This window comes from Bipolaris oryzae, assembly GCF_000523455.1.
Source record: "Bipolaris oryzae ATCC 44560 unplaced genomic scaffold scaffold_8, whole genome shotgun sequence".
Classification (NCBI taxonomy): Eukaryota; Fungi; Ascomycota; class Dothideomycetes; order Pleosporales; family Pleosporaceae; genus Bipolaris; species Bipolaris oryzae.
Genome location: NW_006911284.1, coordinates 293,341 through 311,312, shown reverse-complemented (window position 1 = coordinate 311,312; position 17,972 = coordinate 293,341). Strand labels below are relative to the sequence as shown.

Genomic DNA, 17,972 nt, shown 5'->3' with positions numbered 1-17,972 from the left:
CCCCCCACCACCACCACCACCGGTCGTGGTACGTAGCCATCAGAGAGAAGGAGGGTTACATTCACAGCATGTAAGGGCCGGGCTAGACCTGGCGAATTTAACAAGATATACAAGTGCCACGCAACAACAGTAGCAACAGCAACAGCAGTGGCAGTAGCAGCATGAAACACGAGGCGTGGGTCCAAGTCGGCGGAGGGGGGGTGGAAAGGAGTATTCGCTTTCGTACAGAGATGCATCTAACAGCGTCGTGTAAAAAAAATCACACCATGTTCGGGGGGGGGGGGGGCTTGAGACAGAACATGTCTTTTGTTGCGAGAGCATGTGAGTGTGGGGTACGCAAGTAAGTGACTGGGGGGGAAGAGAGAAAAAAGGTGGGTGGGCATGTAGCGTCGTCCGTCATGTGTGTGTGTGCATTGCAGGGCCGATCGATTGGGATTGGGGGGAAGAGCTCACAGACGGTAGGTTGTGAAAGCTTGTTTTTTTGGTTTGTACGAGCATGGTGGTGTGATTGGTGGTGGTCGAGGGGTACATGGTAAGGCTAGAAAGAGAGAGAGAGAGACAGAGAGACAGAAAGACTAGCAAATGTGCGCAGGGCCCGTGGAAAGAGAGGGTGGGCATGTGGGCATGGCTATCATGTGTTGCAGATGGTGCAATGAGAAGCTGCCGGCAAGCGCTCTCTTGTTTGCCCTCCCCCAACTGTTTGCTCAACAAATACTCAAGGGCGACGCATCACAGCCAGTCGATTAGGGAACGACGTGTAGTCACGATGCAGGCAAAAAAGCTCTTCATTCAGGGTCCGTGTGTACGTGGCTACTACCAAGTTTCATTTGGCGCTTTCGGGGCTTTGTCCTCGAGGGAAGAGAGGACTCGCCAACTTTTTTTTCACACAAGCGCTGTACTACATGCCAATAAAACAATCCCAGTTCAAACAAAAGGTTGTACAACAGCAAAACCCGCGCTTCCACCCAATAGGTCTATTAGAACTTATCAATACTGATTGGATTATGTGTGCCCAACAAGTTCCCATTACTTTTTCCATCCTACCAAAAAGGGTAACAAAGACCCGCGACTGCGCTTGCCCTCTCGAGTCCCCCAGGACGGGGAACGAGTCAAAGGTGTAGCCGCCGAAACAGACAGCAAATGGTGCTCCGCAGATGAGCACAAGGGAAAACCATTAGATGAACAATGAAATTAGCTGAAGAGCCATCGCTGTGTAGAGCCACAGCGTGATGACGATGCTCGCTTTTCGCCCAATGCAGATGCATGCATCGCTTTTTTCCCAACCCGCCCAACAAACAAACAAACAAACACAAAAAATCCGCCCCATTGAAGGGGAGCGCAGTACGCCTCTAGTAATTGTTCAAACAAAGGAAATTCGTTGCTCTGATGAGTCGTAGTCGTCGTGGCGCAAAAATAAAAAGCGCCAATATGTTTTGGGTCATTCACTCGTACTTTCGTAAATCAGCCCTCTTTGCGCCTGATAGACGCAAGAAGGCCAGTAATGTACAGTCGCACGCGATCCATACAGAAAAATATGGTCGCGCGCGATGACGACAGAGAGGGTGGTTGTCCTCTGTCGCATTATCGTTCTAATATCCTCGGGTGCCATTCGAGGAACGGCCTAGGAACGAACTAGGAAACCGCAGGTCGTTGAGGAACCTGAAAAATGCGCGCTTGCGTGAAGGGTTGGCGGGAATTAGTGCAGCGGCTTGTTGCATGGGACCGACAATGTCCTCGTCACCAAGATTGGGGAATTTACCCTCGCTCTTCGGGTCGTGGAGCGTTGGCATCTTGCTGAGGGGCCCTGGCTCCGTGGGAGAGTATGGCGCAAGCTCTTCGCCAAGGGCAGCCGCATGTGCCTTGGCCATGTCATGGTTCATCTTCCATTCGGCGTCGATTTCAGCCCATTTTTGTTCGGTGAGAAGATAGTGCTTCGATGTTACTCCATAATGCTCGGCGGTGCGCACTTGGTGCTTTGCATAATTGCGCCGCGCTTGGGCCCACTCGGCCAGGTGCTCTTCGATAGATGCAGAGTCGCACACTTCGGGAATGTAAGGCTCGGGGAGGATGGTGAAGTTGGCGTGGCCCAAGATGTTAGCCCATTTGTCGTCCGGACTGGCGAGCATCAGGGGAGGGATATCGGCCGATGCCACGGCAAACCCTGCGTTTGGTCCTCGCATGGATGCGTACGAGGGCTTCGAGGAGAGAGGGGGTGTAGGGTAGGTGCGCGTTGGAGGGGTGGCAGCATAAGCTAGACCCGCTGACTGAGTCGTGTCAGCAACTGCTGGCGACTGCAAAGGCGAAGAGGCCGGTACGTCTTCGGTCCGAGAGTGTACGAGCATGGGCGGTAAGAGTGGCGTAGCGGCATATCGCTCTCGTTCTACCTCCTCTGGATCAAAGTCAATGTCCATGGCATTGGCCCTGTCAACATCGATGGCAAGTGGCGTAGGAACATCCTCGTTTACTTGCTCCCTGCTGATCAAAGCAGGGCTGGAGGTGGGCGGCGAGTATTCAGTTGCGAGGTCGACAGTCGACGCCTGGTAGAGGGAGCCAGCGAGTGACGAGGAGCGTGTCGAGGGTACTCGTGAGGGTGTTGTGCTGCGCGATACCCTGCTGAGGTTCGAGGTGCGGTCGCGCACTCTGCGCGACAGCGAGGGGAAGCGCCTCTCAATCTTGCCAGCAATGCTGTGTGCAGAGGCTTCCAATGACCGTCTTCGCTTTGCCGATTGTAGTCCAGAGTCGAGGGTGGTGAAGTACTCGTCCTGGGGGTCATATGCCCTAGATATCCTGCAGTGCTGTGCATGACCATAGGAACCTTGGGTGTCGCCTGAGTTTGGATCAGCACCGCAAAGGCAACAAGTTTGCAAGTCAAACTCACAAGAGCAGCGGTAGACGTCGTGGCCAACGAAGTCGTACTCGCGCTCAAAGGGTTCTTCTGTCAGTTTGGGTAGCTTTCCTGAGCCATTGGGGGCGTCGGCTGGGTCGTAGGTTGGCGGGCTCGACGACAATGACGAAGCCGAGCTGGGAAAGCGGAAGTGACCACGGATGTACTGGCTTGGCGTGGGCGGCGTCGAGCACTCGGATGCAGAGTAGAAGCCAGAGTCTGCATTGGAGCAGACAGACAGAGTTGGATCCTCGTACATGATTAACGAGCCCTTTGAAGATTTGCGCACGGCGGGCATGTGAGGGAAGACGAGCGGCTTAAGGTCGTGCATGATGGCGGTGGGAGGATGGCAGGAGCGGCAGTTTGGGTTGGCGGTCGGGGCGTGATGTGGAATTTGCGCGCCGGATGCTGGGATCCCATCCCCAGCTTAAAAGAGACAAGCGACCGAGACTGTGCGCAGGCTGAGAGCGGCCAGCACAACGCAGTCAATGGGCAGGCTTGGGGTTGGGCGTGGTGGAGAGGCGGTCGAGCAGTGTTTGGAGAGAGCCTGGGAGGGTGCCACGAAGCCGACCACGTATGTACAGCCTAGGCTTGGTGGTGCTGCAGCGACAAAGTCAGCGCGTGCGGGCGGGCAAGCGGCTCCCAAAGCGGACAGCACGTGAGGGCGCAGGGCTGGGATAGGTCCAACGTACGTACCGAGGTGCAGAGGGCGATGCTCGATGCAGCAACAATCGACAGCGGCAGACAACAGATGGGGTGGCTGGGTCTATGCGATCCGGTCGGTGTATATATTGTGGGCTGATGGTGGTGGATGTTGTGATGGTGGTGAATTGTTGGTCGAGTGGTTGAGTGGTTGGCAGAGTGAGTGTGTGTGTGGCGTGGACGAACAGGAGAGCGAGGGGAGACGGGCAGTGGGCAATGGGCAATAGTGGCAGGCGTGGGATGGGATATGGGATATACAGGCGGCTTTGTGCGTGGGCAGGCACAGGCAAGGGCAAGGGCATGGGCAGGGCAGTGACGACCCGTGCAGGGCAGGCTCCTTTGACTTGCACTTGCACTTGCACTCGCACTTGGACTTTCACAGCACTGCGCGCGCCAAGGCCAGCGAGAAACCGTCGCCCCGAAGACTGGCTAGAGAGGGCCGGGTTAGCCGGCGCCGGCAGCTGTGAAAGCCACGCCGGTTTCGACGACAAGGGCCCCGTCCGCTTCGGTACACAAGACCGTGACCGTCGCCGTGACCGTCACGCCCGTCCACGCCCACCTCCTGTCTACTTACTTACTTGCACTTGGATGGTCCCATTCTATTCCAACCCATCCCAGCACGCCGTCGCTTCAAGCATCCCCTGGCCCCAGGCACCCCCCCTCAGCTCTCAACCCTTCTCATTCCAGCCAAGCTTCTGAGTAAGACATGCAGGAACATCCGCTCAAGCACACCTCCTCGTCCCCCATCCTCGACCACTCCACGCCCGCCCTTGCACCCGTGGTCTGGTGTTGGGCAGATGCACATGCCCAGGCCACACCCTGCAAAGTGCTCGCTCCTGTGCTGTCCTGTGCTGTGTCTGTGTGCGCTGCGGTCCTGTGCGCGCTGCTCTACACAAGTAAGTACTTGCGGTGGTGCCGTGCAACACCCACCACCAACCGTGCTTGTCATTCACCCTCTACCACTCGACTGCTGTGAGCGCAACCATGGCTGCCACTTGACAGACTCGTCTATCGGGGCAGTGCACGCAAACTCGCCTGCCTGCACTAGACCACAGTAGTCTTTGCCAACCCCCATGCTGTAATTGCTTTTGCCGCTCCTTGGTCTTGCACCTGCTCCTCCCTTTGCCGTCTCTGCAGCAGTGATGACATCCACACACGTCTTCATCTCTTTGGCGCCCGCCCGTGTTTTCTTTTCTTTTTTTCTCTTTCATCTGTCCCGTCTTGCATCCACGCATTGATTGGCCCACTCCTGAAGCGTAGCAAGGGGTCTTGGGCTGTGGAGTGCTAACAAACAAACATTGAACTGCCGTCTGAGCCTCGCCATCTACTCAAAAACAAAGTTATGGCACCACCCTTCCAACACTCGCCCTCGTGTTTCAGAACAACATCCCTTATCCTTATCCATCCTCACGAGTCAACTAGTTGACTACCATTGACCATGATACGATACGAGCCTCGAAATCACATGGTGTAGGCGGTCTGTACCTGACAAAGTCCCAAAGGCGCCCTACAGGGGAGACTAGGAGAGGTTAGGGACAGCCTTGGAGCCCAGCGGCAGAGAAAAACCAGCATCCGAGCATGCTTCTACGCCAAATCTGGGAGCATTTTTGTGCGCGCTAGACCGTTGGCCCACTCGTGATTGGCGCCAGCCCCCTGTCGCGCTAAGCGTCTCTTCCTGCTCCCCGGCGCCTTGCTTTCACCCGCCCCTTGTTTGCGCGTGCGTGCTTGCAAGCCTCATACCTCACCGCCAGCATTCCCTCCCTTTACTTACCCCCAGGCTATGGTTCCCCGGTGTGTGTGCGCTTCTTTCCAAGGTTTCGGCAACGTCATCAACCTTTTCGCCTCGCCCTTGTTCATACCCCGGATACCGCTCACTACCCTACTCTAGCACAAACTTTTGTCCGAAGTGAGAAAAAAAATTTTGTACGGGCCTACTTTGTTCCCTGCCGCGTCCAAGTACACCTAGCCGACAGACTTCAACACATGAAAGCGAAGAAGTTTACAGAAATTATGGAGCTTCCAATCGCTATTCCTCTTATGTTATGCCGGCAACACGGTGACAGGCTCCTGGGTCCTCGCATCATGACGACAAGGGCGAAAACAAGTGCGCGTAGTGTCGGTCCCGGTCTGAAGTCGGCAGCCGCCCCGCTCGCTTGATGGTCTTTTTTTTTCTCTTGCCTGGTCGCTGGCCAGACCAGACGGCACGGAGAGCATGCAGACGCGGGCGGGACAATACCGTTTGCGCCAAACCCATCCACTCCTGCTCAACGCTCAGCGTGCATGGCTTAACGGCCTCTCTCTCCTACTCGCCTGCCCTCGTGCTGTATATTGCACAAGAGGGTCCCGGAAATTTCATTGCAATTATCGAAAATGGCTTACGTCAGGACAGACTCGACCACGTGTCGCCCTCGCACTGCTCCTTTTGTCTCCTCATATGCAATATGCTGCATACATGTACTTAACAACACACGACATATTTTTCCCTGATTGATTGGAAAAAATAAAAGGACGAGTAGTGGGAGAAAAAAAGCACGCAAACACTCCGAATGCCTGTCCGAGCTTCCATGTCCAGACCCCTCTAGTGGCGCTGATCCGTTGGGTTGACCGGATGCGTTCCTTGGCCTAACGTGGCATAATCCACCGGTATGTTGAGCCCCGATGCCCTGCGCCATGAATCCACACAACATGGGTACTTTTGCTATCGATAACGCTTGTCTACGCCCACCGCAAATCCTGCCAAAACTCGGGATATCGGTGTGCAAGCAAAACTACATAGTACATGATGTATATTATGCATGATTACCAGGCCCAATCTTCATGCTCATATCCACTCAGTCCGCGGAGCCCCTCGAGCCCCATTGTTTGTGCGTGCGAACAAGAAAAAGAAAAAGGTATCCCGTACCTTCAACCCACTGACGTGAACCATGGAAACAAGCAAACGTCACTAGACAAAAAGGTACCCAATCCCAATTTTTTTTTGTAGGGGCTTTTTTTTCTCTCCCGAGAAAACGGCGTAGAAAATGAAATAGAATAGACTAATGCTGCGAACACGCGCCGGGATCCATGTCGGCCCCTCAGCAAGCAGTCTCGAGCTCTATTTGCGCTCTGGTCCAATCGCGACGCGTCCGACTTGCTGACATCTCTTCAACCCTCTGCCAGCGTCGTAATCTCCAATATTGGTAGAGTGGGGTAGCAGTTCGGTCGTGCTCGCTTTGACAATTCCCATCAACAAATCAAATCCAGTATTTGCTCCACAGTCTTCCTTGCTCGTCCGAACCTTCAAACTGCATCCATGTCTTGGTCAGCCTTGCCTTGCCTGGTCGTCTCCTATAGCCGAATACCCCAGCTGCCCCAATATAGACTAGGAGGCCCATGCCATGTTGATCGGGATCAAATCAAACGTACCTGAAAATCAACCTTGACAATGTCTACAAATCCTTCCGTCAGCTTGGGCTCGCGGTATCGTGAAGCGAAGCCACTAAAGGCAACGTGGGGTAGCATAGTGCGAGATTCGCGGTTCGTCTATGTGGAAATGAACGTCAGCAGGGATGCCTCTCTAGACTACACCTCTCCGACAGCAAAAGGTATTCATAGCACTGGTGGACTCCTTCATGCGCACACGCATTAGCTTCCTCTTTAGGATAGTTTCCTCCACAAGTCTCGAGTAGTCTGGAAAAGTCGTTCACACCAGCTGCTGCGGAAAGGATTGCCGTCATGCAACTTACTTCGGGCCCAACGTTCAACGCTCGAAATATGTCGTTGTGCTCACACAGCTTAGGTGGAGCTGTAAAGAGCACACATCGTAGAGGCACCTTGAGCTTCTGCGCTAATGCAACCCACACGGCTCGAGTGTTTGGATCGGCATTGGTATTATCTGATTCCGTTAGTGTCGTAAAACGGAATCATCTGGGGTTCCGGATGGATGTACCGATAACCACACTCGTACCCTCTTCGATCAGCGCAGTAGCTGACTTGACGCACTTTTCGCGCTGATCCAACAAAGTTACTCAGAAATGCATACACGTCGCACGGCTAGTGCAAAGCAATGGCCAGTCAGCAACGTACAGTTTTAAGAATATCTTGGTTCACTCGTTCATATCCGAGTGGTTGCAGATGCTTCCAATAGAACGAGGATTTCCCAGCTCCGGGGCTGCCGCAGAATAGGACCATCTCTGGCGCTTCCGCTTTCGTGAACGCTACTAGCAATATCAAAATCAATAATTAGATGATCATATTACAAGTGCAACGCTGAATGTCAAACTTACGTGCAGATGTTGAGTCTCCACCCCGCCCCTTTACGAAAACGGTTGGATCAAAAGTTCGTATGAACGGTCTTGGCTCTTCGTGGCGGAAGTACTCCTCTGGCGTATGGAACGGTATGCCGACATTAGCTGCAAAGTCTCTGGACGCCCGTTAATCTCCACATTTAGCAACCGCTCGGCGTGGGGCATGTACGGACCTGTCTGAACACGCGTGGTCCTTCAAAACACCACCAGGCACAGCCTCACGACCGCCGGCATCCCCAACAAATACCGATCCGTCCAAGTCGACTGCCCCGGGTTTTTCTAGGTCGTGGTCTTCCAATAGTTCCTCCCACATACCCGTCCTAGGCTTTCGATATTGATCCCGGCTCGTCGCTGCATATATTGAAATTGGAAGATCGAGCTGGCTGAGCACTGCCGTCACCTTTGTTTTGAAGTCAGACAGGCGCTTTTGATCAGACTTGACGGTTTTGGGGTCTGGCTTCAGGCTGATCCCGCCCTGGTTGCTGATGATTGCAATAAGGTAGCCATCAGCATGGAGGTCCTTGAGTCTTCCAGGTACACTACTATCCCACCATTTCCAGTCGCTTGCATCACGACTGAACGTCTTTCCTGACGCGGACTTGATTAGTGTTGAGTCGAGGTCAAAAGCCGCTATTCTGCGCTTGCTTGCTGTGGCTGCCTGCGATGTTGTAGTTCCTGCTGCGCCAAAGCGCCCAACAAGCAAGCTATCCTTGATAACTCGCCACACCATTTTTTCTGGCTCTTTTTTCGATGCAGGTGTAAAGAAATTTGCAATGGCCTTGCCTGATCCATGTTAGTAGATCACGTCAGTATGGGGCAACGGCAGACGCACTGGTGGTAGTGGACTGCTGCCGTCGCTTCGCTGCAGGCGGCGACACCGTTTGGCTGTTCGAGTTTACCCGCTTGTGTGAACTGGATTTCGCATTCATGGTGTGTCTTGGCTTTTTACCGAGTGCGGTGCATAGGTGTCGTGGTGCTTGACTGTTGTGAGGTTTGTTGAAGGCCAAATAATCGGGCTAGTCACTTGCACCCGCCCTTCGGACGCGAAACACGAGTTCGCGAAATCACGTGCGGGAAGGTCACGGGCGTGCAACATCAATCGACAGTTACATGAGCTGAGCTTTGCGCCTGGTGTGATATGAAAAGATTTGGAGTTATTTCTGCTGTGCAGTATAGTGGCGAGTAGATTTCTATACCTACAAGGTTATAGGTCGGACATCATAGAACGGGATACTTCTAACAGCCTATGCATGTGCTAGATCTCTGAACTTGTACAACACCTTTGTAGTACTTTCATTGCGCATCGAATATGTAAATTATGACTCATTAGTATTAACATACAGAATCATTTTCCCTAACCACCCCTCTGTATATACCGTAAAATGCGTGGAATTATCTCTATAGTTTTAAGATTGTGTTGGATTTTTAATTGTAGTTATGCACGCTGTATGACACACACCTGTGTTATTTTCATGTTCCACGTACCTCCAAATGCCAAAGTCTCGTCGTTATCCTAGTGGATGTGATTTTAGACGAACGTAGTTCATCAACGGCTGACGTGTGAGCAAGTCTATCGGCGCAAAAGAGTCTAGCTCAGTCGGCAGCGGTAGCAGCTCGAATTCCCAGAGCACAAGCACAAAAAGTGTCTTCATAGTATGCATGGCGAGTCTTCGGCCTTTGAGAGATATCAGCCAGTGTAATGGTGTCCACTGAGTCGACTGTCATGTCTGGAAGTGCTACTCACCGAAGCATCCTCTCGGACCAACCCCAAAAGCATGATTTGGACCTGCTTGTGGGTCGAACACCGAAGTACCGTCTTCAATCGTGCGAAGCCACCTCTCAGGCATGAAATCGGCTAGGCTATACGGATCCCAAGATTCGGTCCATGGCGACTTCAGTACTTCTGATTCGTTACCGCTTCTGCGCCTGCTGTCTGGGATATCGAAGGGGGGAGTCGTCTGGCTTGGTCCAACATTCTGTAGACATGCATTAGTATGAATGTTGTTCGGAATAGCAAGGGAGTTTCGACCTACCATCAGCCACACTTCAATACCTTTAGGAATATGATACCCCAGGACTTCAACATCTTGTGTAGTGATTCGCCCATTCGACAAGGAGGTATGAGACAATCGTGTCATCTCCTCCAAAAAGGCATCAACATAAGGTATCTTGGTATTGTGTATAGCATCGAGCGTCGGCAGCTCACCTTGCGCACAACTATTCTTCAATGATTCACAAAGAGCACGTCTTAGCTTAGCTTGAACTTCTTGATGTCTAGTCAAAAATTTAAAGCCTGCGAATAGTCAGTCAGAAACTCGTCCACTCACAACTATGCAAATAAGTACCCCATTTTACGGTTGTAGGACCTGTGTCGAAGCCAGCGAACAGGAACAGGAAGAGCTCGTCCTTCACCATCGGGCTATCGTATTGTGCCTTCCTGCCACTTCTTCTGGACTGCGCAACTTCACGAGCAATTAAGAATTCAGCTGCTGACTTGGCATCGGCCTCAGAGCTTGTGGGTCGGTTGAACTTTTCCCATGCCTCGTCAAGCATCTGCTGTATGAAGCGGTCCTTGCGCTTGACAGCCTGTCGAAGTTTTGGGTAAAATTTTAGTGCAAATGCAAGATGCCACGCACCAAAGGGAGACTTCAGTGCAATCTCTGGGCTACCCAGGACTTTGCCAATGTCTTCGTACACGGCAGAACGTTTGGCTGTTGGAAAGACAATGACTTCGTGGTCGTTTACGATCTCTCCTACAAGCGGGTAGGATAGCGCTTCCAATTTGGCGTCTATACCACCACGCGAGACACCAAACGCAACGGCAAAGATAGTGTCGTGCATAACCTCCTCTAGATCGGAGACTATGTCGAAAGGTCGACCTTTGGCAATAGCTCCCTTCGTTTTCCACAGCTGTATGAGGGATCTTGTATCAGAGTGGTTGTGCGGACCTGCCACGTTCCGCAGGAAACTGGGAGACATTGTGTTTGCCATTAGTCGTCTACTCTCACGCCAGAGGTTCGTAGTGCGGTGTCCAGCTCCCGCGTGGGGTACCATGATCCTAAATGGATGACCAAAGATCTCGCCTCGATCGAATTCGCGAGTGCGGCGGGTCAAAATGTCCTGTGCTCTGTTCTCAATGTCAATGGATGTGTAGAGATAGCTGATTGCATCGACTTACTCGCGACTATCCGTGATGATTACCCAAGGTTTACTGAGAAATGGTCGAATGAATATCTGGGTAACTGGAGAATTCAGCTCAACACAGTGGCTAGCGAAGAATGAGACGGTCTGCTTGGTTTTGAACATATATTTGAGCATATCCGGAAGATCTCCAAGTAGTCTGTTCGCGCTGACTTTCTTGTAAGGAATGCCAGGTAGTGGGGTTGGCATGGCAGCTTGATAGGCCAAATAGGTCACCACAATGATCGCTGCCGGCGCCAAAAGCCACCATGGAAGCAAGTTCATGGACATGACGAATTATCTGCCTCGTGCGAAGGTGATCAAAGAGTTGTCTGGTCGCAATGATACTGCCGATAGGACTGTTTCCGAGATCGAGGCGGTTGGAACGCCCGAGTATATGACCAGGACGTACCGTGGTCATGCAGCAAGGATCCCTTGGACTACATGCAATTCAGAATCGATAATCCTACGATAAACTTTTGGGATCACTACAGCTTGAAGGAGTCCGGGTAATGTGTAATCAATGATCAGCTGCAGATCAGCCTTAGCGTGAATCTCACCTATTACCGTAAGAGGCAATTCGAGGCTGATATGCAGCATGAATATTACTGATCAATGGTGGCTAAGCTGAATACTGGTTTTCAATTCGCAGAAAAGACGATTATGAAACGGTAGTTGATTGGGCAATAAGGTGGCAGAGGACTTTCGAGCTAGGGGAAAACCATTGAAGAATGGCTAGTACTAGGTACGGACTACGTAGCCAATTAGCATGCACGCTTGTAACTGTAGTACAGCAACAATAACAACTACAGTTCTCAAGAACAGTTCGGAACTTATGTGATGTTTTTGATATCCTAACTAGATACTGCATTCTTTGAAGAGTATTACCACAAGTACCACAAGGATGTTGTAGAGAAGATACGTGTTGCGACTAGCCCCTCACGAGTTATTCTTATCGCCCTTGTGTGTTCAATTCCATCCACAGGCTCAGCCGCGGACTCATTCGCGCTAAGTTAGTCGAATCCAGACTGCCCAATATGGCAATATACTTCATACAGAAAGATAATGACTGCATCGATAAACTGGCGACATTGACTAGAACGGCTTGCTGGATGTATATACAGCCTGCGCATCTGCTCCATTGAGCTTTGTTCAGCTTGTAAACTTTCCTTCAGAAAGTTCAAAGACCTTCAATCATGGCATATAGTTCTCATACCAGCGCTCGAGATGTCATTGCTGAGATCAAGGGCCAATCGCTCGTGTTGCCTGATTTGTGGCAGTACATGCCTGCAGACTACTGGCCAGTGGATCTAAACCCAGACATCCAGGGCCTCCGCAAGCATATTCGTGAACGATTTCAGTGGTATGCTTCGACCGAATACAGCCGTAGCAGCTGGTACTGACTGCGTGATAGGATGATTGAGCGCATCCCGAGCAAGCGGCGAGGACTTCGTAAAGTCGAAGCCCAAGATCTGGGTCGCTTTGGCGCAGGATGGTGGCCGTATGCAGACTTTGAGCGCATGGAAACATGTACTGATCTATGCGCTTGGGTACGACCCCTGCTCCATTATTTGTATATCGAGTGACACTCTGCAGCTATTCATCTGGGACGATGGTGAGCTACATGTCAAAACTCTACATTTGGATCAGCATGGACTGATAGAAAGCAGAAATCGATGAAGCAGAAGGAGAGTTCAACTCTGATTACGAGCACGCCCAGAAGTGTCGCGACGACATTATACATTTCGTACGTGAGTTGTTAGATCTGCCACCATACAGGAAAGTCAACACATCCTTTCGACCAATCTTAGAGACATCTCGGGATGTTTGGCAAAGACTTCGTAAGGACATGACACTTCGTAAGCAAACTCTTTGAAACGCCGAACTGAATATCGGCTGAATCATGACAATGCACAGATGAGCGACACAACCTTGCCAAGGAGATTCGTATCTATCTAGAGATGGTCGGATACGAACAAGGTCTTCGTGTCGATCAGTCTTTGCCGACTCTCGAAGAGTATTGGCGTTTAAGGATGGCTACCAGCGCTGTAAAAATTACCACAGCGGCACTGCTGTTAGTCTACAACCGGAGGTTTGCTACTGTCAAAACACTGATCGCTAATCATCAGCAGTTACGCATGCAAAGTACAGTTGCCTGCAGATGTGCAGGATTCGAAGCTACTGGATGATGTATATGAGGCTGGCAATGGTGTGACCTCAATGTTAGTCGCCGAATTATTCTGATGACCAAGTAGATCGAATGCTTATAAAACACTAGTATGAACGATCTGCTCTCTGTGCAGAAGGAGTTGGTAAGGCTCACACGTACAGTTGGTATACCTGTATGCATAGTACTGACAAGTGCTCCAGGCCGCGGGCGCATCCTCCTCGAACATCTTATTCGTACTTTACGCCGAGACTGGTAGTCTCCAAGGAGCACTGGATCGGGTACTGGATCTGCTTGCGCAATGCTCAGCGGAATACGAGATTTGCACCGCTAGGCTCTATCGTGCCTATCAGGATCGCCCTGATATCGTGGAGGCTCTAGAGAAGTTGGTAACAGGATGCAGATATATGTGCACTGGTAACCTGGCCTGGAGGTATGTGACGTTTTAACACACTTGGACTGATTAGCTCTAATCATGCCATAGCCTTGCCACTACACGATACGGAGTCGTTGCTGAGCATGACGGAACTGTTAGAATATCTTTGTAAACGACTCTACTAAGATCTATAGCTATTGTAGGCTATTTTAATCTAACTACAATAGTAAATAGATGCTATGGTAGGCAGGGTAATAGATGTGTAGTTGACCGGCGACAGGGAGTTGGTAAACTTGGGCTCTTTGGGACATCGATATAGAAGAGGATATAAATATGAAGATAAATTTGAAGTAAACGTGTCGCTAGAAGTAACAGTATTAAAGCTATATATTCCGATCTTCAAACAGTACGCTATATCGATCCAGAAATTGTTCCGACATGCTCCTCGATGGGATGTGCTGAATCTTCGCGCGGCAGACACTCCATACTTTTTGCTCTCCGCTGCCTCCAGATATTTCTGTTTTCCGTTAACCTCTTTGCCTCGGGATGTTCAGTTGTAGATATCTTTGCTAACGCAGCCAAAGCCTCCTCAGTCACCCTCTCGCATTCTTCAACTTTTCCCAGCGCGTTGTATGCTGTTGCTAGTTCAATCAGGCCGCCAATTCTATCGGGATGAAACTCGCCTCTTCCTTGTAATGTGTAGCGCTGTCTCTCTGTGACATCAAGTAGATAGGTTACTGCCTCCTCCCATCTCTCCTGAAGCACCCAAACTCGGCCAAGGTGATAACGGCCCCAGAGATAGGCGATGTGGCCTTCACCTAAATTGCGTGCAGCGATAGGTAAGCCATACTGGAGAAGTGCTTCTGCTTCATGAAGCATACCCATCGCGCATTTTACGAGAGCGAGATTCACCATCGCAAGTAGTGTATAGGCATGTTCTTTGCCAAGTTTTTCCTTTCGGACCTCCAGAATCTTTATCATCATCGCATGCGCTTCGTCCAAATGACTTTTGTCCCCCGTCCGAATGGCAGAACCGCAAAGGTGTTCCCGCGCTTCGAGTGTACGTGTATGCTCATCTCCATGCAACTTCTCCATGCCTTCTGATGCGGTGACAAACAATTGACGGGCACGAGCTACATGCTCTTTGGTGTAGAACATGAGTAAAGTCTGACCAAGCCGGTCAATTGCATCAAGGGTATCTTCGTGGTCCAGGCCTATCAGTTTAGTGAGCCCCTCGACCGCCTCTTCTTGGAGAAGTTTGGCCTGGCTAAATTTTCCTTGCAAGAAAAGCGCCTTTCCAAGAGTGAATTTGGCTACCAGTGTCTCCTGATGATCGGCGCCCAAGAAAAGCACACAAGCGTCCAGGACTTCTTTTTCCAGCTTAGCTGAGTCTTCGCTTTGGCCGAGGTTGAAGAGGGTCATGGCCAGTAGTCTAGTGGCGCGACGAGTGACAGGGTGCTTCATGCCTAGGATTTGGCTCGTGAAATCTTTTACTGCAGTTTGTAGTCGCTTGGCCTCATCCCATCGTCCATTCTGCATGTAAACGAGACTGAACTTAGCATATGTTATAGCTTTGCCCCTATCAAAGCCACCATCGAATACCGGCCATGGCTTCATCCGTGCCATGCGCTTGTCCCTCATGCGTTGCTCTATAGATTGCTGACATTGGCGTACGTGATCGACATGGGGGAGGATATGTTTCCGGACTTCTTCCTCCTCCTCCGTATTGCCAAGCGGTGGGATCAGAATGCAGTGTGATAGTAGCATTGCGGCTGCCTCGGCCCAAACTCCTTGCGCTGCGATACTCATACCAGGTCGCTCACGCGCCCATTTGTGCACAAGGGGGTGCATAGAGTAGCTTTCGGAGTTGTGGCCTTTTATTATGAGTGAAAATTGAGTCAACTGCCGTAAAGCTAGACGTAGTCGATCTTCGTTCATCTCCTTCTTATCACGTCCATCTCGGATGACCTGTAACGGTTTAGCGAATGTCTTTGAAGAAGCAAATGATGGTGTGTCCTACACTGGGCAGAACGGGTGGGCTTCGGTTCTGGTAGAGGTAGGTAAGGACTAAGAACGCAGTTTCTTTGCACCACGTCGACCAGTCGCGTGAGGGCTTGGCTGCCTTGGATCGACGTTCATTCATTTTATCCTCAACTTCCTTCATATGTTCAACCTTGGCATTCTCAATAGATCGTTGCAAAAAGTCGTATCTAATGTCTTGGTTGTGAAGAAATGCAAAGGTATCAAGCAATTGAAGGGCGTCTCGAGATGCTCTTGTCGCTCGGTTCTCGATAGCTTCTCGGTTCAACTCGAAAGTTGAGAAGACGCTCAACTCGTCGGCGGCATCCTTGTCTTTCACTGGAAGTCTGGTTTGTCTTGTCGCTTCCCATTGACGTTCGTAGTAGTGTAAATACTCGCTCAGCTTACAATACTCTTCGCGAATGGCTCTACCCGCATGCGTGATTGCCAATGCAAGATAACCAAGGGCTTTCGCGATCTTCAAAGCAATGTTGGATACGACCGTGTCCCATGGTTCCGATTGGCCGGCTGCTTTCAGCAGTAGATTACTTGCATCGCTGGTACTTAGTCCTTGGAATTCAAAAAATCTATCACCAGCAGTACCAAACGACTTCTTCCCAGGGTCACGGGTTGTTACAAGAACGTGACCTCGATTGCCTCGAGGAAAATAATCCGCAAGCTTGAGATCAGGGTCATCAGCATTGTCGATGATAAGAAGCCAAGGAAGACTTAGGTTTGATAACCAATGGAGTGCAGCATTTTCGTTGAGATCGACTTTTCCAATCTTTGACACATTCTGAGAGAAGGTTTGTTTCAACCGCGACCGGCTGCTACCATCTACCCAAAAGACTCCCCAGAAGCTAGAAGTGACCCATCAGCAGCGTTACATATGTTCGAAACCATGATAAACTAACTATTGGCGATTGTCTTCAGCAAACTTGGAGCAGAACTGTGTCTTCCCTGCACCTCCAAGCCCATACACAACGAAACGCTTTTGTTCTGCTTTGACAGCCGATGTACCGCGTTGCTTCCGAGAATGATTCGGTAGCATCCAGCTACGCAATCGTTCTGCGTAGTCTTCACGACCAGTATAAAACGGATCGACGGGTTTCGGAATATCAAAATGTTCGTTTGTCACCGAGGCGTCGGACACTGGATTGTGCGCAATATTGTCGATTGCAATGCCGAGCTGGTTCACGACTGACACAGATTCCACGTTGAAGTCGCGATAGGCTGTTGTGGTAGTCACGGTTTCATATAAGGGTAACGGTGTGTACTGCGCTTGTTGTTCCATTCGACTCTTCAACTCTTGGAAATCAGTTACCAATTTGTCGAGCTGGGCATTCTGATCCTTGTGGCTTTCACGAGTAGATTGCCTGCGTACCGGTCAATGGAAGCAGTTGGGATAACTGACCAACTTACATGGAAATGAAACCGAGCAACATTTGTAGGGCTCCCTGATATGTGTTGATCTGGTCTCGAAGTCCAGAGATCATGCTGTCTTTGCTTTTCTTTCTACGCGCCTTTTCCCAGCCGTCCAACCTGCTAGTGACGAGTTTATGATCACCGTAGATAGACTGCACTGATTCTTCAAGCTTCTTTGTAAGCTTCTGACCGTTCTTGAGAGTTTGTCCTGTGCTTGTCCAAAGGCCCCTCTCGTCGTCTCCCATGTCGACGTTAGTCATACTCTGGAGATATTCTTTCTCGAGGTGACCATGAACCTTTTGGAGACCTTCAATCTCATTGATCAGTCCTTCAATGTCTTCGTCTATAGTCTTAGCGGCTGCTTTGATGCCTTTGAGATAGGTGATGAGCCGAAATGCAACATCACCGATTCCTACCCCCGCAGCCACCAGTGAAATAGGATCGGCCATATTCTACGCTATCTCGAGCCAGTTGCCAGGCGACAAAGGTTTGCGAGGTTGCTCATGGGAAGGTTGTGCAGAGTTTTGACATGGAGTACGTAGTACAACGTGGTCAGAAAGCACATCGAGAATGTTTGCACTGCATAGACAAGCACTGTAAAATGAAGCAGAACAATCTTTTCTGAAGTGATCGGTCGGCGGCCGTAAGAGTGGTATTGCGCTGGCCTAGAGAGCAAAAGGCGGCTGCCTTCGCAGATATGCATGTGAGCGAGTGCCTCCATAGCCTTGCGTCGCTATGCATTCAGCCGATAGCCGTCACAGGAGGGTTAGAAACACGGATGTAACATTGGAATAGGCTCAGAAAGCCGAAGGCGCGTCGCGGGCCAACCGTAACCGAGTATGTTAGCGATGGCTTAGACAAAATCATCTGACTGGTCCGTTAATAGGTTCAGCCCCGCAGGCCATGGCCCTCGACCTGCCACACTTTTCGATC

At 50.8% G+C, this 17,972-nt stretch overlaps 6 protein-coding genes across 6 annotated transcripts; 2 read left to right on the top strand and 4 right to left on the bottom strand.

Annotated features, from left to right (window-relative positions):
- Positions 1 to 1,589: 1,589 nt before the first annotated feature.
- Positions 1,590 to 3,215, bottom strand: COCMIDRAFT_1296 (uncharacterized protein; the record flags this gene model as incomplete). The annotated part of the gene is made up of 2 exons (XM_007685188.1): positions 1,590 to 2,827; positions 2,879 to 3,215. 2 exons carry the CDS (start codon positions 3,213 to 3,215, stop codon positions 1,590 to 1,592), a joined length of 1,575 nt encoding a protein of 524 aa, XP_007683378.1.
- Positions 3,216 to 6,819: 3,604 nt separating this feature from the next.
- On the bottom strand, positions 6,820 to 8,801 carry COCMIDRAFT_82837 (uncharacterized protein; the record flags this gene model as incomplete). The annotated part of the gene is made up of 8 exons (XM_007685291.1): positions 6,820 to 6,870; positions 6,992 to 7,108; positions 7,312 to 7,460; positions 7,515 to 7,575; positions 7,652 to 7,782; positions 7,852 to 7,988; positions 8,046 to 8,655; positions 8,705 to 8,801. 8 exons carry the CDS (start codon positions 8,799 to 8,801, stop codon positions 6,820 to 6,822), a joined length of 1,353 nt encoding a protein of 450 aa, XP_007683481.1.
- Positions 8,802 to 9,380: 579 nt separating this feature from the next.
- COCMIDRAFT_1294 (uncharacterized protein) lies at positions 9,381 to 11,343 on the bottom strand (the record flags this gene model as incomplete). The annotated part of the gene is made up of 5 exons (XM_007685187.1): positions 9,381 to 9,547; positions 9,617 to 9,848; positions 9,906 to 10,165; positions 10,218 to 10,999; positions 11,051 to 11,343. 5 exons carry the CDS (start codon positions 11,341 to 11,343, stop codon positions 9,381 to 9,383), a joined length of 1,734 nt encoding a protein of 577 aa, XP_007683377.1.
- A 905-nt stretch (positions 11,344 to 12,248) lies between these two features.
- On the top strand, positions 12,249 to 13,241 carry COCMIDRAFT_82861 (uncharacterized protein; the record flags this gene model as incomplete). The annotated part of the gene is made up of 5 exons (XM_007685290.1): positions 12,249 to 12,415; positions 12,467 to 12,602; positions 12,649 to 12,667; positions 12,720 to 12,911; positions 12,970 to 13,241. 5 exons carry the CDS (start codon positions 12,249 to 12,251, stop codon positions 13,239 to 13,241), a joined length of 786 nt encoding a protein of 261 aa, XP_007683480.1.
- A 90-nt stretch (positions 13,242 to 13,331) lies between these two features.
- COCMIDRAFT_83053 (uncharacterized protein) lies at positions 13,332 to 13,767 on the top strand (the record flags this gene model as incomplete). The annotated part of the gene is made up of 3 exons (XM_007685289.1): positions 13,332 to 13,364; positions 13,423 to 13,652; positions 13,704 to 13,767. The coding sequence occupies 3 exons, from the start codon at positions 13,332 to 13,334 to the stop codon at positions 13,765 to 13,767; spliced, it is 327 nt and encodes a 108-aa protein (XP_007683479.1).
- A 239-nt stretch (positions 13,768 to 14,006) lies between these two features.
- On the bottom strand, positions 14,007 to 17,488 carry COCMIDRAFT_32677 (uncharacterized protein; the record flags this gene model as incomplete). Its single annotated transcript, XM_007685236.1, has 4 exons — positions 14,007 to 15,584; positions 15,751 to 16,474; positions 16,529 to 16,990; positions 17,037 to 17,488. The coding sequence occupies 4 exons, from the start codon at positions 17,486 to 17,488 to the stop codon at positions 14,007 to 14,009; spliced, it is 3,216 nt and encodes a 1,071-aa protein (XP_007683426.1).
- Between the last annotated feature and the right edge of the window lie 484 nt (positions 17,489 to 17,972).